Source organism: Salarias fasciatus, chromosome 11 (assembly GCF_902148845.1).
Source record: "Salarias fasciatus chromosome 11, fSalaFa1.1, whole genome shotgun sequence".
NCBI classification, from domain to species: Eukaryota; Metazoa; Chordata; class Actinopteri; order Blenniiformes; family Blenniidae; genus Salarias; species Salarias fasciatus.
In genome coordinates, this window is record NC_043755.1 from 3,019,717 (window position 1) to 3,041,634 (window position 21,918).

Below are 21,918 nucleotides of genomic sequence, written 5' to 3' on the forward strand. Positions count from 1 at the left end.
TGGGTGTGTGACATCTGCTGCAAATACTCTATAGAAAAAGAAAAATCTATTACGTCACGTGTAATCGGTTACACGTCGGTTCGAAGACACGGTTACACGTTTACATAATTGTAAACGTTGACACCCCTAGTCACATGTAGAATCTGCTGTACTGCTGCATCAAATAAGGATGTCACTTGGACTCAAAACACAAAATTTCGACAGTCCTTTATGTGAAATCACCCCCCCAAAAAAATCACATTTATACCATGCAAGCAGATGAAAGTCTTGTTGTTTCAGATTTGATCAGCCGTCTGTGGCTCAGTCTAGTTCAGAGGATCAAGTGCTACCATATGGGTTAAAAAGATAGTTGATGATGAAAGGTAGCTTACACAAAAGAAAAAAAAACACCCTTGTCTGCTGTGCTTCCATATTTTAATCAATATTATATTTGCTAAACAGCTGATTTTCATTTACATCAAATCAAATCAAATCAATCTTTATTCATAACACACTTTTCATATTAAAAAGACAACTCAAAGTGTGTTACAATATCAAAATAATTAAACAAAAATGGTTGTAGTGTCATGAAAAGACTACATTAGGCAGCTGTAGAGCAAACAATCTATTATTATTACAGAATCAAATTGTTCCCAAATAGGGTGAATGCACAAAGATTCTCAAAATTATTATGGGATGGGGAAAGAAAAGTCAAAAGCACATCCTCAAATTAGCAGGAAATGAACATAACTGGCCGACATAAACAATTTCTCCTCAGTGGAAACCCAAAACAATTGAAACACAGCAAGGCTTTCCCAGACACTGACACACGTGTGTCACAGTTTCAGTGACAGACAGAGGATTTCGGTTCCACCAGCACTTTGTCTGTGATCTCGAACTCCAGCGCCTTCCAGTTCAGCACGTTTCCCGGAGTGAAGTTGAGCTCGTCGAGGTAGCTCTGAATCTCACAGGAGGAGAGGACGTAGTCCCACATGTGGACGTCCGACATCATCCCGACGAAAGCCTGCTTGATGTCGAATCCTCCACCGTGAGCATCCTGCTCCTGTGGGGGGAACGTAGAGCAACAGAGAAAAACGTCTCTACATTTTAAAACTTTCACACCTTACACCTTAATAATCAATCCAAATTGTGTGTATTCAGAAACCAGTGATGGACTATTGATCATGATGTTAAGTAATAAAACCATACCTGTCCAAGAATGATCATCGTGCTTCCAGTAATAGCTGATGTGACGGGCACATATTTGCGAATTGTCGGCCTTCCATTAAACCACAACTGCACCAGTCCGGTCGCCGAGTCCCAGGTGGTGCAGATGGAATGCCACATGTTGGGTTTGTAGTCCAGTCCCCTGAACTCTGACTTCTGATCTCTGATGTGAGCCTCCATCTCCTTATTTGTTTCATCCCAGAATATCAGGAAAGAGTTGGACGACCCAGAGGTGGACAGTGAGAACAGGCCGTGGTCTCTTTTGATGTCCGTAAACGATCTGCAGGTACGACACACTGGCTTGTTATAATGTTGGTGACAGTCAGAGAGGATATGTGTTCTTCCGGTTTTACATTGAATTACTACCTGTGGCAGACAGTCAAAGCTCTGAATTCTTGTTTGCTTGTTATCAGCCTGACACGAGCTTGGTTGTTTTGCACCGGGAACGTGAACATTTTCCCCGAGAGATCTGAAAAAATTTTTCAGGTGTTCATTAAAATACTAACTACCATTAAAATTATTATCATCATTGGTAATAGCATATGTCAGTGAAACATAAAAAATAAACAACAGAAATCATTATAAAAAAACACAAAACAAAATACGACTGTGACTTTCAATAAGTATTGCTTCATCTCATCTGTGACACTCGAACTTAAGGGTATTTCTGTATGTAGGAGGATGATTTTACTGCCCAGATTTCAAAATGTCTTGCCATGTTTATGGTTGCTTCTTCCTCATACTTTATCTACAAGTTTAAATATGTGTCAAACTTTTAAATTACATTTGCTTGAAAATAGAGGGAAGAAATCATTTGTGATTTATGTTATGAATATTCAGTTATTTTTTCTTAAGTAACAAACACAAGTTAAATGTATTGACGTGATTACAACATCACAACATCTGGAAATATTACACAATATTTGTGTAGCCACTTCCCTTGTAGGAAGAAAAACAAACTGAAATTCAATAAAATACAACAAATGTGTATTCTGACTACTCATGTTTGAAAAGATAATCCTGACTATGACTGTATGAAGTCAAACACATGCATACCTTCAACGCTTGCAGCTCTTGCTGCCAGCATGGCCAGAACAATGAGCAGCTTCATCTGTGAGGCGAAGAAAAATCACGATAAGTTAGATTTTATCAGACAAGTTTCACAATATTGGGTTGCTCCTAATACACACCGTCAAATAACAGGAAAAAAACATCACCTTCTACAGTAATCTGATTTTAATTGATGAAGAAAATAAGCTTTTGATGTGTTGATCAGTTTGGAATGTTTTCATCTTACCTTGAAATCTGCGTCAGACCTGACTGATCAGCGTTGACAGTTTGGTTGTTCTTATGTAGTCACTCCTCTCTGCTGGGTGCGTGCGTCTGTACATTTCCTTCCTTAACTGGTTCTTCTCCTTTTTTACAACACACACAGCCTTGTCCAGCACACACAGTATGTTGATAAATCAACAAAATTCACTGAGAGTATCACCCTGATATTGAAAAGAGTTTTGTTCGATATTGCTGATTCCTCAATGCCACAATGAAAAAACTAACTCACATGTTCAAAATGAAGTTCAAAATTCATCTGTCCATGAATAGTTATCTGAATCTCCATTACTTTGTTTTCCACACTGCTCTTTTGGTACTTTCTATGATTTCGAGAGCTTTCAGCAGTCGGGGTGTCAACGTCTACACGTGGACATAGATAATAAATCATAACTGCTTCGGAAAATCAATAACCGTGTACACGTCATTTTCCTCTTCCTCATCGTTCTTTTTTCACTCTTTTTTTATAATTTTTTTTTGAGCGATGATGTTACCTGAAAGCTTCAGATAATAGCATGAACTAACTAAATGTACAATCTATTGCAGTTATCCACATAGACACGGTGCAATTTTACGTTGATTTAAAAAAAAAAAAAAAAAAAAAAACGCAGCCATGACCGGTGTTGCATTCATGTTGACTCGGGTACATGATGGCAGATAACAATGAGCGCTCTGTGCTGTGGCAGCTTTTCTAACAAACTGTGTAAATCAGCGGTTTTCAAAGTGTGAGGCGCACCTCCCCTAGGGGGCGCCAGAGGGCTTCAGGGGAGGCGCGGCCAGAGAAGAAGAAAAAAATGTCAATTGGCAAAAGGCAAGATGGATCGATTTTTATGTACTCAAGTGAAAGGGAGAGAGGGCACAGAGTCTGGGACGAGCAGAAAAAGGAGGAAGTATGACCCTGATCATTTAAAGCTTGGCTTTTCATATATTGGTTCTGATGATGCTCCACTGCCGCAGTGTGTCACCTGCAGAGGTGCTGGCTAATGACAGCATGCGGCCATGTAAACTCCGGCGTCATATTGAAACAAAGCATCAAAGTTAAACCACCAAGCCGCGCAAGTTTTTTGATAGGAAACTTAATGAATTGCGGTCACAGAAGAAAGTAATTGAAGCCTTTGGCACTGTGAATACCAAGGCAACGGAAGCATCATACCACATAGTATTACGCATTGCAAAGACAGGGAAACCCCACAACATTGGCGAGACATTGCTTCTCCCTACTGCCAAAAACATGTGTTCGGTGCTAATGGGTGAAGCTACTGCTGCCAAGCTGGATGCCACCCCGTTGTCTGACAACACTATGCAGCACCTCATCTCTGACATGGCAGCTGATGTGAAACTACAGGTGCTGGATGCTCTCCGTGAGAGCCCATTCTTCTCCATTCAACTGGACGAGTCCACTGACGTTGCTAACTGTGCCCAGCTCATGGTGTATGTACGCTTTATTTAAGAGCTCGATATCCAGGAGGAGTTTCTATTTTGCCATCCTCTGCCAACTCGCACTACAGCTGCAGAAATTTTCAAGGCTTTGAATGACTTCAATGACTGTTGTGGAATATGTACCGATGGTGCGAGGGCAATGACAGGCCGCCACAGCGGTCTGGTGAAACAGGTGCAGGCGGTCGCACCCACTGCTGTTTGGTCACATTGCATTATTCATCGCCAGGCTATGACGACCAAGAGGATGCCCGAAGAGCTGCGCCCGGTCCTGGATGAGGCAGTAAAAATTGCCAACCTAATTAAATCACGTGCCATGAATGCCCGTCTCTTCTCCGCCCTCGGCAATGAGATGGGCGCTCACTTCCATCAGCTGCTCCTGCACTCCGAGGTCCGGTGGCTGTCGCGGGGCAAGGTCCTCACCCGCTTGTGTGATCTGCGCGAGGAAGTCCTCATGTTCCTCTCCGAAATCAGCTCCCCACTGGTGAAGCATATGGAGGATGCTCAGTGGGTTGCAATGCTGGCATATCTGTCTGATATCTTCGACCGGATAAACACACTGAACACCTCTCTGCAAGGCAAAGAGTGTCATATCTTTTTGGCACACGATAAAGTTTCTGCATTCAGAAAAAAGTTAGATCTGTGGTGTGCTCGTATTGAACGGGGCTCGGTGGAAATGTTCCCAACCTTGGAGGATGTTGAGGAGAAAACAGGACTGCAAGTGGACTGTGTGCAACAAGTGGTCATTGCACATTTGAAGGGGTTGCGTGAGCAGTTTGGAGACTATTTTAGAGAGGAGACCTTGGCAAATCAGTGGGTGAGAAATCCGTTTTCTTTCCCAGTCACACCCCGTGATGTACTGACCATGCAAGAGGAGGAGGCCCTTGTCGAGCTGAACTCTAATATGGACTTGAAACAAAAGATGAACATGGTGTCACTTGCAAACTTCTGGCTGTCTGTGGAGACCGAGTTCCCCCACCTCCTGAGCTGTGAATGCGCTCATCCTCTTCACCTCCACATACTTGTGTGAGGGCGAGTTTTCCGTATTGACAATGATTAAAAACAAATATCGGTCACGGCTACAGGTGATGATCTGCGTTTATTCCTTTCCACAGTGCAGCCCCGCATCAACCGCCTGTGCGCATCAAAGACGCTGACTCATTGTTCCCACTAAAACAGAGGCGAGCAAAATAAGGTGACAAGATTGGCAATCGGTTTATTGCCGTCATGGAAAGGACTTATGCATGATGTTGAGACCGCGATATGAGAAGCAGCACTGTAGTGCACAGTGATGATGAAAAAACATATCTGACTGACTTTGATCTTTATCTGATTTCAGGAATTGCACAAAGAGACCTTAAAGCTATAGTGCGTAACTTTTAAATGTCTATGAACGTCTGTTTTAGCCAAGCCACTGCTAGTGGAGATGACAAAATGCAGATTAAGCCGATCGGCTCCTCTAACATGTCGTGGGATTTTTCAATATATATATTTCTTGCTTTGCGTGTCGACCGGCGACATTCCCGCGCTGGCGAGCAGGAAATTACGCATTTTACGTCACAACAAGAAGGGAGGGGGAGGACGCGCAGAGCGTCTCATAGCAACAGGCTCAGCTCAGGCAGAATGAGGAAGCGGCATGGCGGATAATCCAAAGAAACGACCGAGCAAGAGTCCTGGAGTGGATCCTACCACCAGAAAAAAAGCCTGGACGGTTGGGAGAAGGAAAGTGACCGACGGAGAAGGCAAACTTGTTAGGTACACATTAGCAGGCACCTTGTCTCCCGTTTGTAATAAGCTATTTGCGTTTCTGTGGCAAAAAAAAACAAAAAAAAAAACAATAATTACCTCTTCGGAAGAGTCCGTCTTTTTTTCACCAGCTGTCCTTATTCACACACAATAAAAACCGTTTCCAACGGCGATTGGCACTGTGGAAACGCGAATCACTGTGGCAGATTGGGGGGAGAGGGGGAGGGGGGGAGGAGGGGGAACACCGGGGTGTACGTCATGTGGAAGCGCCGGCTTTATTGTTGTAAGAACGCAGAATTCCGCTAGAGGGCGACCGAAGTTACGCACTATAGCTTTAAATTGAATTTAAAAATATGTTAAAAACATAATGATTGTAAAAAATGTGTTTCAAAATATGTTAAAAACATAATGATTGTAAAAAATGTGTATCAAAAACGTCAAAAATATACAAGCGTTAAAAATTTTTTAAAAAATGTTAAAAACATACGGAGCCCCGGACATGACATGGTAAAAAAAAAAAAAAAATTAAATTGTGGCCACGAATTACTAATTCGTTCCCACGAATTAATAAATCGTGCACACGAATTACTAATTCATTCCCTCGAAATAATTAAATCGTGCGCACGAATTACTAATTCGTTCCCTCGAAATAATTAAATCGTGCGCACGAATTACTAATTCGTTCCCTCGAAATAATTAAATCGTGCGCACGAATTACTAATTCGTTCCCTCGAAATAATTAAATCGTGCGCATGAATTACTAATTCGTTCCCACAAATTAGTTAAATCATTCATATACTGAACAGTTCAGTAAAGTTGGAAGCATATTGACAGATACGGACTTTCAGTCTCAATAACTCTTTAACAAAACATCAGTAACATACAAAGGGCGCTGCATCCCATCATTGTGAGGTGGACGATATGCTACAAGCTCATTTTTATTAAAAGTATCTGTTTATCAAGCAGCAGAAACAGTATTGATTTCAATCAGCACCCAGTAGTGCTGCGGGGTTCAGGGACCGTCTACAACTTACAAGACGCTGCAACAGTGAAGACAAATAGCTCAAAAAAAAAAAATTAACAACAACAACAACAACAACAACAACAACAAAAACGTAATACCACCACTGCGATTTACTACAGTGTCACCATAATCGCTACAACCTTCATTTGTCTCCTATCAACTTTATTGGATATGGTATTTGTCTTCACTGTTGCAGCGTCTTGTAAATTTTAGACCGTCCCTTAACCCCGCAGTACTTTCTGCTGCTTGATAAACAGATAATTTTAATAAAAATGAGCTTGTAGCATATCGTCCACCACACAACGATGGGATGCAGCGCCCTTTGTATGTTACTGACATTTTGTTAAAGAATTATTGAGACTGAAGTCTGTATCTGTCAATATGCTGCTAACTTTACTGGACTGTTCAGTATATGTTCAGTAATTCGTGCGCACGATTTATTATTTCGAGGGAACGAATTAGTAATTTGTGCGCACGATTTATTAATTCGTGGGAACGAATTAGTAATTCGTGGCCACAATTTAATTTTTTTTTTTACCATGTTATGTCCGGGGCTCCGTAAAAACATGATGTTAAAAGTGTGTTTCAAAAAATGGTAAAAAAAAGGGCAACTCCGGTTTTTTGACACCTGGACCTTATTTATAGGTGTTGCCTATACGCCGTCGCGCGTCCCGCGGCCGGTGTGGAGCGTGCATCCGCCGGGGAGCACAGATAGCTTCCTCCCGGCAAGGAGAGAGCTCCGGGCCGTCGCGCGTCCCGCGGCCGGCGCGGAGCGTGCATCCGCCGGGGAGCAGAGATACGCTTCCTCCCGGTGAGGAGAGAACTCCGGCAGCGGCGCGGCGGGCCGTCGCGAGTCCCGCGGCCGGCGTGGAGTGTGCATCCGCCGGGGAGCAGAGATACGCTTCCTCCCGGCAAGGAGAAAGCACTGACCTCGGCGCGGCGGGCCGTCGCGCGTCCCGCGGCCGGCCCGGAGCGCGCATCTGCCGGGGAGCGGAGATACGCATCCTCCCGGCGAGGAGAGACATCCAGCGGCCCAGCGGCCGCGTGTGAGCCGTGCGTCTTCGCGGGTGTCCGGAGCCTCCGTGGAGCAGCTGAGGGCCGTTTTCCAACTCGGCCCCTGGAAGTCAGACGCCGGGGCACCGTGACAGCCGAGGCCGACTCAAAGTGCCTCTCTGCTGGGGAGAGGAGCGCCGCAACGTTCCCATCCGAGCTAATTGTGGCTGAGTTAGCGAAAACTGTCAGCTCTTCAGCTGACCCACCTGAAGACGGTAGACGAGCTGACTTTATGATAACACTGGCGATGGATGAAGAAATACAGCCGAAATGAGCGACTTTGCAGAGATTATGTCCAGCGCTAACGCTCCATTGCTGTGGCACCCCCGCTAGTGCAGCTACATCGTTTGGATCTAAATAACTTCTGTAGGACTCCGAGCTGCATGATGTTTGTCTGAGTGAGTATATGAGCATGCACACACCTATAAATAAGGTCCAGGTGTCAAAAAACCGGAGTTGCCCTTTAATAGCCCCCCTCCCCCGCACCTCCAGACACAAAACGCAACACAACACAAGATCCGTCTGCTCCACCCCAAACATATTAGGCTCTAATTTGACGGCGCAACTTGGCGATGATCACTGGCGGAGGCAGCGCATTGCTATTTTCGACAGGCGCAGAAGAGGGTTTCTGGCCGGTCTGCTGCACTTGCGCCGAGATGGGCGTGGTGGCGCACCAGGGGGAGGGGTCGACAGAATCAGCTGGGCGCAGTGAGAGTTTATTGCAGAAGGTGTGAGCAGGCTGGGGAGGAGGATCTGATCATAATTTGTCTGAGAAAACCTCCGTGGCAGGGTTTCAGCTTGTCAGTGTCATGAAAGATACACAAAATCACTCATGAAGCACATAATTGTTTTTATTATCTTCTTTAACACTAGAACATCCAAGACGATCTGACAGACCATTTGGGTTTTTAGAATTCAAATAAATCTGTTAAAAATGATTCCCCTGTCATCTAATTCTTTGACTTTTCCTAAATATGTGTCTTGTATGTTTTTCTGAAGCAAATAAGGTCCTAACAATGACACACATAATATTACAAAACATTTATACCTACAAAGGCCAACAGCGGTCTGTGAGACTTAGTATTTATTTATTTATTTATTTATTATTATTATTCTTATTCTTATTCTTATTATTATTATTATTATTAGACTGATTAAAAAGATTCACTTCACAGGGCTTTTTTTTCTTCTGTGATTGATTTGTTTTGGTTCATGCGCACATCTGAACAGGGAGCTAGCTCTGACAGCAGACAATCAGACAGATGGTATAAAATATCAAGCAAATCCCAAAAGAAAGATAGTAAAAACAGGCATAAATAAGATATAAGGTGGAAGAAGCTTTAGCAATGATACAGGAGGTCAGTGTGGGGGAACCGGATGGCGGAGACGTGTCGGACTTCAGCGATCTTGACTGGAGTGAAGAGGAGGAACGTTCTGAATCAGAGTCGGAACAGTCGCGGACCAAACAGCGAAACAAATATAATGCTGCTGCCCCAAAAATACCCTACCGACCTCCAGCTGCTGTACAGTCCAGCGTAGAACCTGCAGTGGGGCATGGAAGCGCTCACGCGTCACCTCCAGGTAGAGAATTACTGTAGGCTGCTGTCAGTTTACAACTAAATAATAATAACATAAAATGGTGTAAAATTATTATTATTATTTTTTAAACAAATGTAATAAATCTGAACACAACAGTGAACACGGTATTGACAGCAGGGGCACTGCAGCGTCTCCAGATGTGCCAGTTACAGATTCAGGTAAAATATTATATCCTCCGTTAAAGTACAGCAAACCATGTATTTTTCGTTTCCAAAAATTAATTTTAGAATGAACATATTTTCTGAATAAATACCTCTGTCCTGTGGAGCCTGCAGTCCCAGAATAAAATGAGCAGGGTGAGGACGGGTCGGTGTGGGAAGGTGTCCGTCCTGGTGCGCAGCCGGGGAGACTTATTTTACTAATTCTAATATGTTCCTGATTATTATTGACGGTTAATAATACAACTATTTTGTGTGTGTTGGCGTGTGTGTGCGTGTGTATCAGGGAAACGAGTGCGCGGAGTGTGAGTGAGAGGTACGCTGCGCAAATGCGCACTGTAAAAAGTTCAATACATTTTAAAACCTGATTTGAGGCATTAATAAAGCAGATATGAGGCAGAAGTTTTGCTGATCCTCTTGATTTAATATTTTGTTTCTTTATCTTAATTTCTAATACATTAGATTACAGAAAAGCAACCTGTTGGTGTGCTCCTGTGCAAAATCACTGCATATGTATGACAGCCTGGCTGACCATAGCGGCCTTTGGAGGGGGGTAAGAATGCTGGCAACACGTGAAGCAGAGCGGAGGACGGAGCAGATAGCAGATGTCGCCACCATTCTCTCATAAATGATTATCCTCCGTCTGGGATGGCCGGAATGCCGTGTGTGTGATAGGAATTATAGGGAATCATTTCAGAGGACATTGATCTGATGACAACAGAAGCAGTCCTAAGTAGACTCACCCAGCTCCGCTGTGCAGCTGCGCTGAGTGATTGGTGTGCAGACACCTATAATTCTTTGTGCTTTCCCAAATGTATCTTTAAGAGTTATGATGCACACAAATAAAAACAGATTTTCCCTTTCCCTACAAAGTCTGTATGTAGCCGCTAAATGCAGGGTGTCTGCATTTTTATTTCATTTGTCTGGCTCCCCAAGCTCCATAAGAGATTATTTATTTCAAAATGCAGTCATATACATTGTTGTTTCACTGTGGTTTAGTATTGAGGCCAGGAAATAAAATGTATTTCATCATGTTAATATAGCAGTGTCCTTCGCTGCAGTGCATTTGAAAAAAAGGAGAGGTGTTCATTTGATTGGTCAAATTGCGCTCAGCTGGGTGAAACCTACTTTCTCTCCTCCCTCTTGCGCCACCTGCGCAGGTGGGCGGGATGGAGGCGTGACTGCGCCTGGTTCACGAAATTGGGACAATTTTCTGGACACGCCCCGTTGACTTTTTACGCCGACGGTGCACTTTGCGCTCCGCTGACAGCGGGCGGATTCGGCGGAGTCTACGAAGCTAGAGCCCATTGAGTGTCATATAAAACTAGAAAAGCTGCACTTTGAGATGACACTAGGCAGAATATTTTCTGAGCCGACCGCCTCCCATCAGGGGCAAAACAAACCGAAAACCGATCTTCACATTTCACAGCCAACACCTCAGATTGCATGTTTCTCACACACTTCTTCGGCAAATCTCAAAGCTGTTCACACTAAACACAACATATTTTTTGTTCTTATCATTTTGTGGTCATTTTTCATCTATTCACGCTCTCCTCTGACCAAAATTAGGGGCATAATCCTCTCGAATAGTGAAAGACCGTCATGCGCCTGAATGTTTGTTTTCACTCCAACATGGCGGTGACTGCCCAGCGTGCATTGCGAGGCCGGGTGTGCGACGTCAGCTGCAAATACTCCATAGAAAAAGATAAATCTATCGCGTGACGTATAATCGGTTACACGTCGGTTCGAAGACACGGTTACACATGTTTACATAATTGTAAACGTTGACACCCCTAGTCACCAGTAGAATCTGCTGTACTGCTGCATCAAATAAGGATGTCACTTGGACTCAAAACACAAAATATTGACAGTCCTTTATGTGAAACCTACGGTGGCCGACAGGTGCAAACGCGCTGCAAACACAGAAAACACATGCAAGAAAGAAACGCTGCAAGAAAAAAATGCTGCAAGAGAAAAAAACGCCGCAAACACAGAAAACACCTGCAAGAGAAAAATGCTGCAATCACAGAAAACACATGCAAGAAAAAAAACACTTGCAAGAAAAAAAACACTCGCAAGAAAAAAAACACTTGCAAGAAAAAAAACGCTGCAAGAGAAAAAACCGCTGCAAACACAGAAAACACTTGCAAGAGAAAAATGCTGCAAATTCAATCCACAACGGAAGTGCGCCAGCTCGCTCCAAGAAGAAGAAGAAGAAGAAGAAAAAAGTACGGAAGCCCTACAAGGACATGGTTAAATACTTTTTTTTTTTAATTTCCTCCGCTTTGCCGTGATAACGAGTTAATTTCAGTGGTTTATCGAGAAGTCGACTTATTTTTCCACGTTGTCTCGACAAAACGACAATTCGGTGAACCGGGAGTCCCAGTCTTTCACCAGACAGCGACGCTCCGCTCCACGGACCACAGACAGAGGTGAGTTCAGCCTGTTTATGAGTTTTTTGTACTGTTACTCATTTCTGAATAACTTATATGATGCACGCAAATCAAACAGCTGTCTGTCCAGCATCTGCACAATGGAACTGCGATATTCAGCCTCCTGATGCAGGACCTGTGTGTTTTCTAGTGTCTGACCCAGACTGTGTCTGTTCTGGAGCAGCTCAGAGAACTGCAACAACCTCACCAAATTCACCAGGTCAGCTTTCTGTACTTATGTAATAATCAAAAACTGCTGTTTCCCTGCTTCCCATCCTGACAACTGTACTGTTTTGGTGTTTTTTCAGTTATATACATATAGCAGAACAGCCACTTTGGCTATAGCCATATGTTCATTACAGAAAAAAAGTCGTTTCAAATGAGTCGATGTTGACAGAATAATCAATCACAGGTAATGTTGAGTTACAAGAGCAAGGTGGCTGTAACTTGCTTGATAAACTTTAGATATATTTGGAAGTCTCAAACATCCAAATAAAATAGAATACATTTACTAATGTTTTGTCTGAATTCATAGTGAAGCAAAAACGGCAAACTTTTTTTGTTTGTTTTTTCACAAAATGAAATTAAAATGAATCAGTTATGGAACAGTAAATTAGAAATTGGGACTTGAAATGAACCAGAGTGAAATTTAAGGTTTTCCTGAATTGGGAAAAAAAAAATCGTATTGGACTGGATGCTGACTGCAGGAAGGTTCTGCTGTGTTCCAGCTTTACAGGCTATCCTATTGATGACAAGTAATGCAGCCAAGAATGCTTCCTGATTATATGTTTTTTTCTTTTGTAACTTCAGTTTTTGTTTTTACTGTGGCAGGTGGACAAAGATGCTGGTGGGATGAAGGATGAGGAAGCCCTGTCAAAGTCTCTTCCTCATCTGGAGCCGTGTGGAGGCCATCTTTACACTTTCTGCTCTTGCTCAGTTTCATGCCGTTTTATTTTCATGACAATCTTGTCAGATCCTGAATAATTTTATTGTAGAATATCATTGTCAACAAAGATTCTATTTTTGTATTAAACTGTTTGAAATTCAATCCAGTTTTTTGTAATGTCTTCGAGTCAAATTGTTTTGGTTCCTATCTATGATTTTATGAATCACAGCTGCTCCTGAGCCCACATGAGTGTCATGCATGAGGACATTGTCAAAAATGTTTGAGTACATCAGCCTCCATTTGAGGGTATAAATGCATATATATAAGAACAATTAAACAGTCTTTTCAGGACAGTTTCATCTTTATAAAGAGATACTCTTCATAAAAACTGACTGACTCAACAAATTTATAGATCTTAACTGAAATGTGGCTGTGGTGTAAATTTGGCTGTACCATAAACTGAAATGCCTGGTTTTAGGTTTGAAGTTAACCATTTGTTCCGTCACACTGTTGTCACACAGGTGTAAGATTCAGATAAACCAGCTGACATCAACCTTTATTAGGCTACATGTCTGACATCTTGGTTGCTTTGATGTGTAAATAAAAATATCTACAAAAATGATAAACATTCAAGCATCAAGCTGTCCTATAAAATTAAATTATTTAACATGACCTAATGATGGTTTGACCTTTCAAAATAAACAAGCACACATGGATCTTGACTGTTACTTCAGTATTAAAGAACGCCACAGCTGAGCCCAGCAGTGTAAGTTAAGCATATACAATGGATTTTTTCTTTAAGAAAATGGATATTTGTGAAGCATAGTTGGACTTAGAGGACATGCAAACATCCCACATTAAAACTGAACACATTTATTTGTTTCAGTGCATCCATGATATGTTTCATACAAACTAACACTGTAAAAAAAGAAAAAAAATCAGAAAACAGGGGTGTATGAAACACTGGAAATGGAAGTGTGCTCAAAGCGGTAGGCTAAAGTTTTTAATATTGGCTGTTGTGGCAACAGTTTTGGTAGGTGGGGGTTAATCTGACTGACAGCTGTGTTCTCATTAAGTCTTCAGCTGTCTGTACAGTCTGGTTGCCTCAGCAGCATTATGACCTGCCTCAAGATTCAGTTTATTTATGACCACAAGGCAGAGCTGGTGAAGATATGGATCACAGACAAAGTCAGTTTTCCAAAGACAGATGTCCTCTTCCAAGACAATGTTCCCTCTGTCCACTGGCTGGAGGTCGTCCTGTGCTCGGTAAAGTTCTGGTACATGATACAGAGGAAAGGTTTTCCATGGAAGGGATCGTATCTTTTAGTGCCTGGCTGGATCCCGGTGTTCCACATTGTCATCACGACGTCCAGCTCCTTCTGTAAAATAAAAAAGACACAAGGCATCGGTCAGTAAAAGTGAATAAGTGAGTAAATGAAAGTGAGTTAGTGAGCATGTGAGTGAGTTAATGAAAAGAGATGTTACAGCAGAACTGGACATGACATTCAAACTACTACTATTTTCTTTCTCGCCATTATCAGTGTTCTGTGCATGCCACTTGGTTTTGTGTGTGTGTGTACATGTATGTGCATATATGAGTCATTTGGTGCAGGTCTACCAGGTGTGAATGGGTGTGTTTGTGTTTTGAGCTGTGTTCTTAAGCTATCTTTTGTTTATCTTTCACTATAAAACTTGAAAATCAATAAAAGTATTGTGGGAAAAAATGAAACAAAGCAGAACTGAATGAGACCCTTATCAACCACATCCCCACTTAAGTTTTACACTGATTAGAACTCCTGCAACAGGTTTCTCCAGCAGTCTGCTTGCTGTCTTTGATTTTGTCGCCATCAGCTTTCAACTCACTGCTCCACTATTTTTCTTACAAGTCATATGCCTGTCTGCATGAAGCAGCATGGAAAAGCTGACCTGGTGAATTTGGTGAGGTTGTTGCAGTTCTCTGAGCTGCTCCAGAACAGACACAGTCTGGGTCAGACACCAGAAAACACACAGGTCCTGCATCAGGAGGCTGAATATCGCAGTTCCACTGTGCAGATGCTGGACAGACAGCTGTTTGATTTGCGTGCATCATATAAGTTATTCAGAAATGAGTAACAGTACAAAAAACTCATAAACAGGCTGAATTCACCTCTGTCTGTGGTCCGTGGCAGCGGAGCGTCGCTGTCTGGTGAAAGACTGGGACTCCCGGTTCACCGTATTGTCGTTTTGTCGAGACAACGTGGAAAAATAAGTCGACTTCTCGATAAACCACTGAAATTAACTCGTTATCACGGCAAAGCGGAGGAAATAAAAAAAAAAGTATTTAACCATGTCCTTGTAGGGCTTCCGTACTTTCTTCTTCTTCTTCTTCTTCTTCTTGGAGCGACCTGGCGCACTTCCGTTGTGGATTGAATTTGCAGCATTTTTCTCTTGCAAGTGTTTTCTGTGTTTGCAGCGGTTTTTTCTCTTGCAGCGTTTTTTTTTCTTGCAAGTGTTTTTTTTCTTGCATGTGTTTTCTGTGATTGCAGCATTTTTCTCTTGCAGGTGTTTTCTGTATTTGCGGCGTTTTTTTTCTCTTGCAGCATTTTTTTCTTGCAGCGTTTCTTTCTTGCATGTGTTTTCTGTGTTTGCAGCGCGTTTGCACCTGTCGGCCACCGTAGAAACCACAAAAAAATAAATCTCATTTTTACCATGCAAGCAGATGAAAGTTTTGTTTCAGATTTGATCAGCCATCTGTGGCTCAGTCAAGTTCAGAGGATCAAGTGCTACCATATGGGTTAAAAAGATAGTTGATGGTGAAAGGTAGCTTACATAAAAGAAACAAAGCAAAACCCTTGTCTGCTGTGCTTCCATATTTTAATCAATATAATATTTGCTAAACCGCTGATTTTTGTTTACATCAAATCAATCTTTATTCACAATGCACTTTTCATATTAAAAAGACAACTCAGTGTGTGTTACAATATCAAAATAACTAAACAAAAATGGTTGTAGTGTCATGAAAAGACTACATTAGCAAATTCTAGAGCAAACAATCTATTTTTATTTATTACATAGTCAAATTGTTCCCAAACAGGGTGAATGCACAAAGATTCTCAAAATTATTATGGGATGGGGAAAGAAAAGTCAATAGTGTATAATGAAATTAGCAGGAAATGAACATAACTGGCCGATATAAACAATTTCTCCTCATTGGAAACCCAAAACAAGTGAACCACAGCAAGGCTTTCCCAGACACCGACACATCTGTCACAGTTTCAGTGACAGACGGAGGATTTCGGTTGCACCAGCACTTTGTCTGTGATCTCGAACTCCAGCGCCTTCCAGTTCAGCACGTTCCCCGGAGTGAAGTTGAGCTCATCGACGTAGCTCTGAATCTCACAGGAAGAGAGGACGTAGTCCCACATGTGGACGTCCGACATCATCCCGACGAAAGCCTGCTTGCTGTCGAATCCTCCACCGTGAGCATCCTGCTCCTGTGGGGGGAACGTAGAGCAACAGAGAAAAACATCTCTACATTTTAAAACTTTCACACCTTACACCCTAATAACCAATCCAAATTGTGTGTATTCAGAAACCAGTGATGGACTATTGATCATGATGTTCAGTAATAAAACCATACCTGTCCAAGAATGATAATCGTGCTTCCAGTAATAGCTGATGTGACGGGCACATATTTGCGAATTGTCGGCCTTCCATTAAACCACAACTGCACCAGTCCGGTCACCGAGTCCCAGGTGGTGCAGATGGAGTGCCACATGTTGGGTTTGTAGTCCAGTCCCCTGAACTCTGAACCCTGATCTCTGACGTGAGCCTCCATCTCCTTATTGGTTTCATCCCAGAATATCAGAAAGGAGTTGAACGACCCAGACGTGGACAGTGAGAACAGGCCGTGGTCTCTTTTGATGTCCGTAAACGATCTGCAGGTACGACACACTGGCTTGTTATGGGGTTGGTGACAGTCAGAGAGGATGTGTGTTCATCAGGTTTTACATTTAATTACTACCTGTGGCAGACAGTCAAAGCTCTGAATTCTTGTTTGGGTGTTACCAGCCTGACACGAGCTTGGTTGGTTTGCAACGGGAATGTTAACATTTTCCCAGAGAGATCTGGAAAAAAAAAATTTAAGTGTTCATTAAAATACTTAAATTATTAATTTCATTGGTAATAGCATGTGATAAATCATTACGTCAGTGAAACATGAAAAATAAACAACAGAGATCATGACTAAAAAACACAACCAAATACTTCTGTGACACTTGAACTTAAGGGGATTTCTGTATGTAGGAGGATAATTTTACCGCCCAGATATCAAAATGTCTTGTGATGTTTATGCTTGCTTCTTCCTCATACTTTATCTACAAGTTTACATATGTGTCAAACTTTTAAATTACATTTGCTTGAAAATAGAGCGAAGAAATCATTTGTGCTGTTTTTTTTCTCCCTGTCCTGTTCGGCAGCTGGGGCGTGCAATATTGTATGATTGGAGCCTTGTACTGGCTGAACAGATTTTACTGTTAGCAGCAGGAGGAGATTGAATCTCCTCCTGCTGCTGCCTTTATTTGAAACTGGCATCTGGCATGGCTGCCAGACAGGACCGGGACGGAAACGCTCAGAGAGCGAGAGAGAGAGGAAAAAGAGAAAGATGAAGAGAAAGAGAGGGGGAACCGGGGGGGGGGGGGGGGGGGGGGGGGATAGCATAATATATATACATTCCCAATACGACATATCACATGTGACAGAGAACAATCCATAACCACAGCACTTATAACTAACAGAGAAACTGACTAAAAATCGATAGCTAACACCAGGACTGCTATAACCCGAACAGATTATTATTATTATTATTATTATTTTTTTTGTAAAGTTAAACACTACACAATCAGCTACTACTAGTACAAGGGTATGACAAAGGGCATCTTACTTTTTTTTTTTTTTCCCCTTCCCTGCAACAGATCACTATTAGTCGAACCCACCACAGGAAAACTATTAAACTAATTCCACAAGTAGAATGTGAAGAGTGATTAAAGATCAAAGATCAGCGTGATCATGCAAATGTAATAGTGATAGTGACAGTGTTCATGCATATATGACCCCGGACCCCTACGAAAGCCTGAAGCAGGCCAGAGGGGCCCTCAAAGCCCAGATAACCAGCGGCCATCCCAGAGCCCAGATCCAATCCCCTCCCCCAGTCAGATGCCCACGCTCCGGTCCAGAAGAGGGCAGAGGAACGCCCTGGCCGGGAGCCATGGCGGCCCCGGGGCCCGGGCCCCAGGGAGCCACGGCCGGTGGGAGCCGGGATGCCCGGGGCAGGCAGAGCCGAGAGCCCAGGACCCAAGAGCCCAAGAGCCGACCCCCACCCACCCAGAGAGAGGGCCACGACCATACCTAGAAGAGCCGGCCCACACGCGCGGCCACCCGCCCCAAGGCCAGTACCTCCCCCCCCCCCCCCCAGCGCTCCAGCCACGTACCCCGAGATCCAGGGCACCAGCCCCCCCCCCCCCCCCCCCCCCCCCCCCCCACCCCCCTTCACCCCCCAACCCAACCCCCGGCCCCATCCACCCATCCAGCACACCCCCCTCCTCCCTCTCCCGCCCGGCCCTCCCCAGCACTCACATACTCTCATACACACACACATACAGCCAGTCAGCCCTAACACACTTGCATTCTGGCGCACGCACACACATACACACACACACACACACACACACACACACACACACACACACACACACACACACACACACAGCCAGTCAAACCTAATCCAAGCACACTCACATTCCCGCGTCATCCATCCGTCTTGTCCTGTGGGAGATCCCCCCAGAGGCAAGGGAACACCGAGCACCATGTCCAGGTCCCCCGCCACCCACAACTGCCCCCCCCCCCCCCCCCCCCCCCCCCCACTGCAGACAGGTGTGCACCCCCCGGAGCCAGCAGCCCCCCAAACCACAGCCAGTCCAAACCCCAGGCATGCGGGGAAACAACAGCCCCCGCAAAATAGAGGGATAAAATCATTTGTGTTATGAATATTCAGTTATTTTTCTCTTAAGTAACAAACACAAGTGAAATGTATTGACGTGATTACAACATCACATCTGGAAATATTTCACAATATTTGTGTAGCCGCTTCCCTTGTATGAAGAAAAACAAACTGAAATTCAATAAAATACAACAAATGTGTGTTCTGACTACTCGTGTTTTGCAAAGATAACCCTGAGTATAATCCTGTGAAGTCAAATACATGCGTACCTTGAACACTTGCAGCTCTTGCTGCCAGCATGGCCAGAACAATGAGCAGCTTCATCTGTGAGGCAAAGAAAAATCACGGTAAGTTAGATTTTATCAGGCAAGTTTCACAATGTTGGGTTGCTCCTGATACACACAGTCAAAAGACTGGAAAAAACATCACTTCGACATCAATCTGATTTTAATTGATGAAGAAAATAAGCTTTTGATGTGATGATCAGTTTGGAATGTTTTCATCTTACCTTGAAATCTGTGTCAGACCTGACTGATCAGCATTGAAGGTTTGGTTGTTCTTATGTAGTCACTTCTCTCTGCTGGGTGCGTGTGTCTATACATTTCCTTCCTTAACTGGTTCTTCTTCTTTTTTGCAACACACACAGCCTTGTTCACAGTATGTTGATGAATCAACAAAATTCACTGAGAGTACCACCCTGATATTGAAAAGAGTTTTGTTCGATATTGCTGATTCCTCAATGCCACAATGAAAAAACTAACACATGTTCAAAATAAAGTTCAAAGTTCATTTGTCCATGAAGAGTTATCTGAATCTCCATTACTTTGCTTTTCATGCTTTAACTGCCAAATTATACCGTAATTTCATTTAATTTTGTTGTAATTTGTTGGACAAGCCTAATTGTTCCAAATGATTTAATTGATAATTCTCATGTATATTCAGTTATTTATGTTGTTTATTGTTTATTTTTGGTAGATTAAGATTTTCTAAGATGTGATCTTATTGTATGATGGGAAATTTTAAGTGTGCTTTTTTTGTTGCACTGGGACATGTTTTGGGGTTGCACTGATGCTGCTGCTTTTTCAGCCCCTCTTCGTGTGTGCTTTAGTCTTTTGGAGCTGAGAGAAATGCCGATTAAGGTTTTTATTGAAGTGAACTTTTAATGAAGATTGGACCCTTTTTTTCGTCTGGTGTTGTGTGCAGCCATTGAGGTGTGTTTCTGATGTTAGCAGATATGTTTTCACTTATATTGTTATTTTATTGTTCTGTGATTGTCCTTGTAAATAATTTATCTTTTGATTGTGTTTTATAGTTTGACAGTGACGAATAATAAACGTCAGCTGTGTGGAAAACTATGGCGTGATCATTGTAACCAGAGGGAGAAATACACGCTGTTCTTTTGGTACTTTCAATGATTTTGAGAGCTGTCACCAGTCGGGGTGTCAATGTATACACGTGGGCATGGATAATAAATCATAACTGTTTAGGAAAATCAATAACTGTGTACACGTCATTTTTCTCCTCATCGTTCTTTTTTCACTCTTTTTTTTATAATTTTTTTGGAGCGATGATGTTACCTGAAAGTTTCAGATAATAACATGAACTAACATGAACTAACTAAATATGCAATCTATTGCAGTTATCCACATATATGCAGCGCAATGTTCCATTGATTGAAAAAAACAACAACGCAGCCACGACTGGTGTTGCGTTCAAGTTGACTCGGGTACACGATGGCAGCTAACAATGAGCACACTGCGCTGTGACAGTTTTCCTAACTGTAAATACTGTCGGGTGTAGGCTGTGTCAGGAAAAGCTGCTTTACAACAGCAGTACAGGGTTCACGAGAGACCAGCCGCCACAGAAACACCCCAACAAGCTGGAGGGAGAGACGCTAGCATCGATGGTAACGCTAGCTAGCTCGCGAGCGAGCTACCGCTAGCGGTTCACAACCCAGCATTAGGCATTTTATTTACAACAAATCAAAGAAATACTTAACAGATAAAGGTTCTTTTAGAAGACAGGTAAGGGTGAGAGTAAAGTTACCTTTACTAGTTTCGTTCACATCCGGTGACCTTCCTCAGGAGGCACGTCATGATGGGAAGTGACGTGTCATATAGATTGCTGTCTCTTCTTCTGATGTTTTTCAGACAGTAGGGGGAAATTACACCCCCTACTGTCTGAGGCCTTCTCCAGGACTGCGTCCCACGTGCGAGACAAGGTGTACGCCCCCTCATCACGGTTCATGCTCCTTGGACCTCACTTGCGGATCTCGATGGCCTCTCTGATCCAGCGTTGGTACTTAGCGCTTTCAGCACGGATGACCCTGGCATTATTCCAGTCCATGATGTGGTTTTGTCTCTTGCAGTGGTCTGATATGGCAGATTTCAAATTCTTCTGTTGTGCTTGTTCCTTTATTGCTTTTGTTAGTCTGTTGGCTGTCTCCTTCTCACACTCCTTCTGGTGTTCCTTTTTCCATGTTCCAGATGGTCTCCCCATCTCCCCGATGTATGTGTCGTTGCATGATAGGCATGGTATTTCATATATTATTCATATAACCATTCGGATTTAATTGACGTGCTAATACACAATCCCCTGGACCACTGGAAGGAGTATTTTGTCCACTTTCGTAGTCCGGCTCTGATTGACTTCCAGCTAAGCTTCGAGCTAAGCTACTACGATGCTAACAGCTGAACCAGCCACTGGACCAGAGACACAAATAAGGTATTTATGAGCTTGTCTAACTTTGTCAATGATAGGGAAAGGGCGTGGGTCCCTAATCTTCTGAATATTCATTTAAAAGGGGCATTTACAGTAGGAGGGAGTGCAGTGTTGTCAGTGGGGCACAAATTTATATAAGGCAACCAATTTTACTTTGACGGTTCCATCAGCCCTGACCCGGAAGAGATGGCGAGTAGTTGCTCGTATGGCCACCGTTCCATCTACTGGTGGTAATAAAAAGAACTCCGCTTAAATAAATAATAATATTTTGGTTGCTCTATTTGCAGTCATTGTAAAAGTAACAATCGTAGCGTTTCATTTGTAACGCTAGTTTAACTACCAATCTAGAA

The 21,918-nt window shown here is 43.0% G+C and overlaps 2 protein-coding genes and 1 long non-coding RNA gene across 3 annotated transcripts; all 3 read right to left on the reverse strand.

Annotated features, from left to right (window-relative positions):
- Positions 1–379: 379 nt before the first annotated feature.
- Positions 380–2,604, reverse strand: LOC115396706 (serum amyloid P-component-like). Its single transcript, XM_030102699.1, has 5 exons — positions 2,504–2,604; positions 2,263–2,317; positions 1,573–1,675; positions 1,189–1,486; positions 380–1,042 (listed from the first exon to the last, which is right to left on the reverse strand). The coding sequence occupies exons 2-5, from the start codon at positions 2,315–2,317 to the stop codon at positions 824–826; spliced, it is 675 nt and encodes a 224-aa protein (XP_029958559.1). The 5' UTR covers positions 2,504–2,604; the 3' UTR covers positions 380–823.
- Positions 2,605–13,807: 11,203 nt separating this feature from the next.
- LOC115396713 (uncharacterized) lies at positions 13,808–15,035 on the reverse strand. The gene is made up of 3 exons (XR_003932398.1): positions 15,017–15,035; positions 14,797–14,832; positions 13,808–14,249 (listed from the first exon to the last, which is right to left on the reverse strand). It is a non-coding gene; the product is annotated as an uncharacterized LOC115396713 (long non-coding RNA).
- A 678-nt stretch (positions 15,036–15,713) lies between these two features.
- On the reverse strand, positions 15,714–19,446 carry LOC115396708 (serum amyloid P-component-like). Its single transcript, XM_030102701.1, has 5 exons — positions 19,356–19,446; positions 19,117–19,171; positions 16,874–16,976; positions 16,490–16,787; positions 15,714–16,343 (listed from the first exon to the last, which is right to left on the reverse strand). The coding sequence occupies exons 2-5, from the start codon at positions 19,169–19,171 to the stop codon at positions 16,125–16,127; spliced, it is 675 nt and encodes a 224-aa protein (XP_029958561.1). The 5' UTR covers positions 19,356–19,446; the 3' UTR covers positions 15,714–16,124.
- Positions 19,447–21,918: the final 2,472 nt, after the last annotated feature.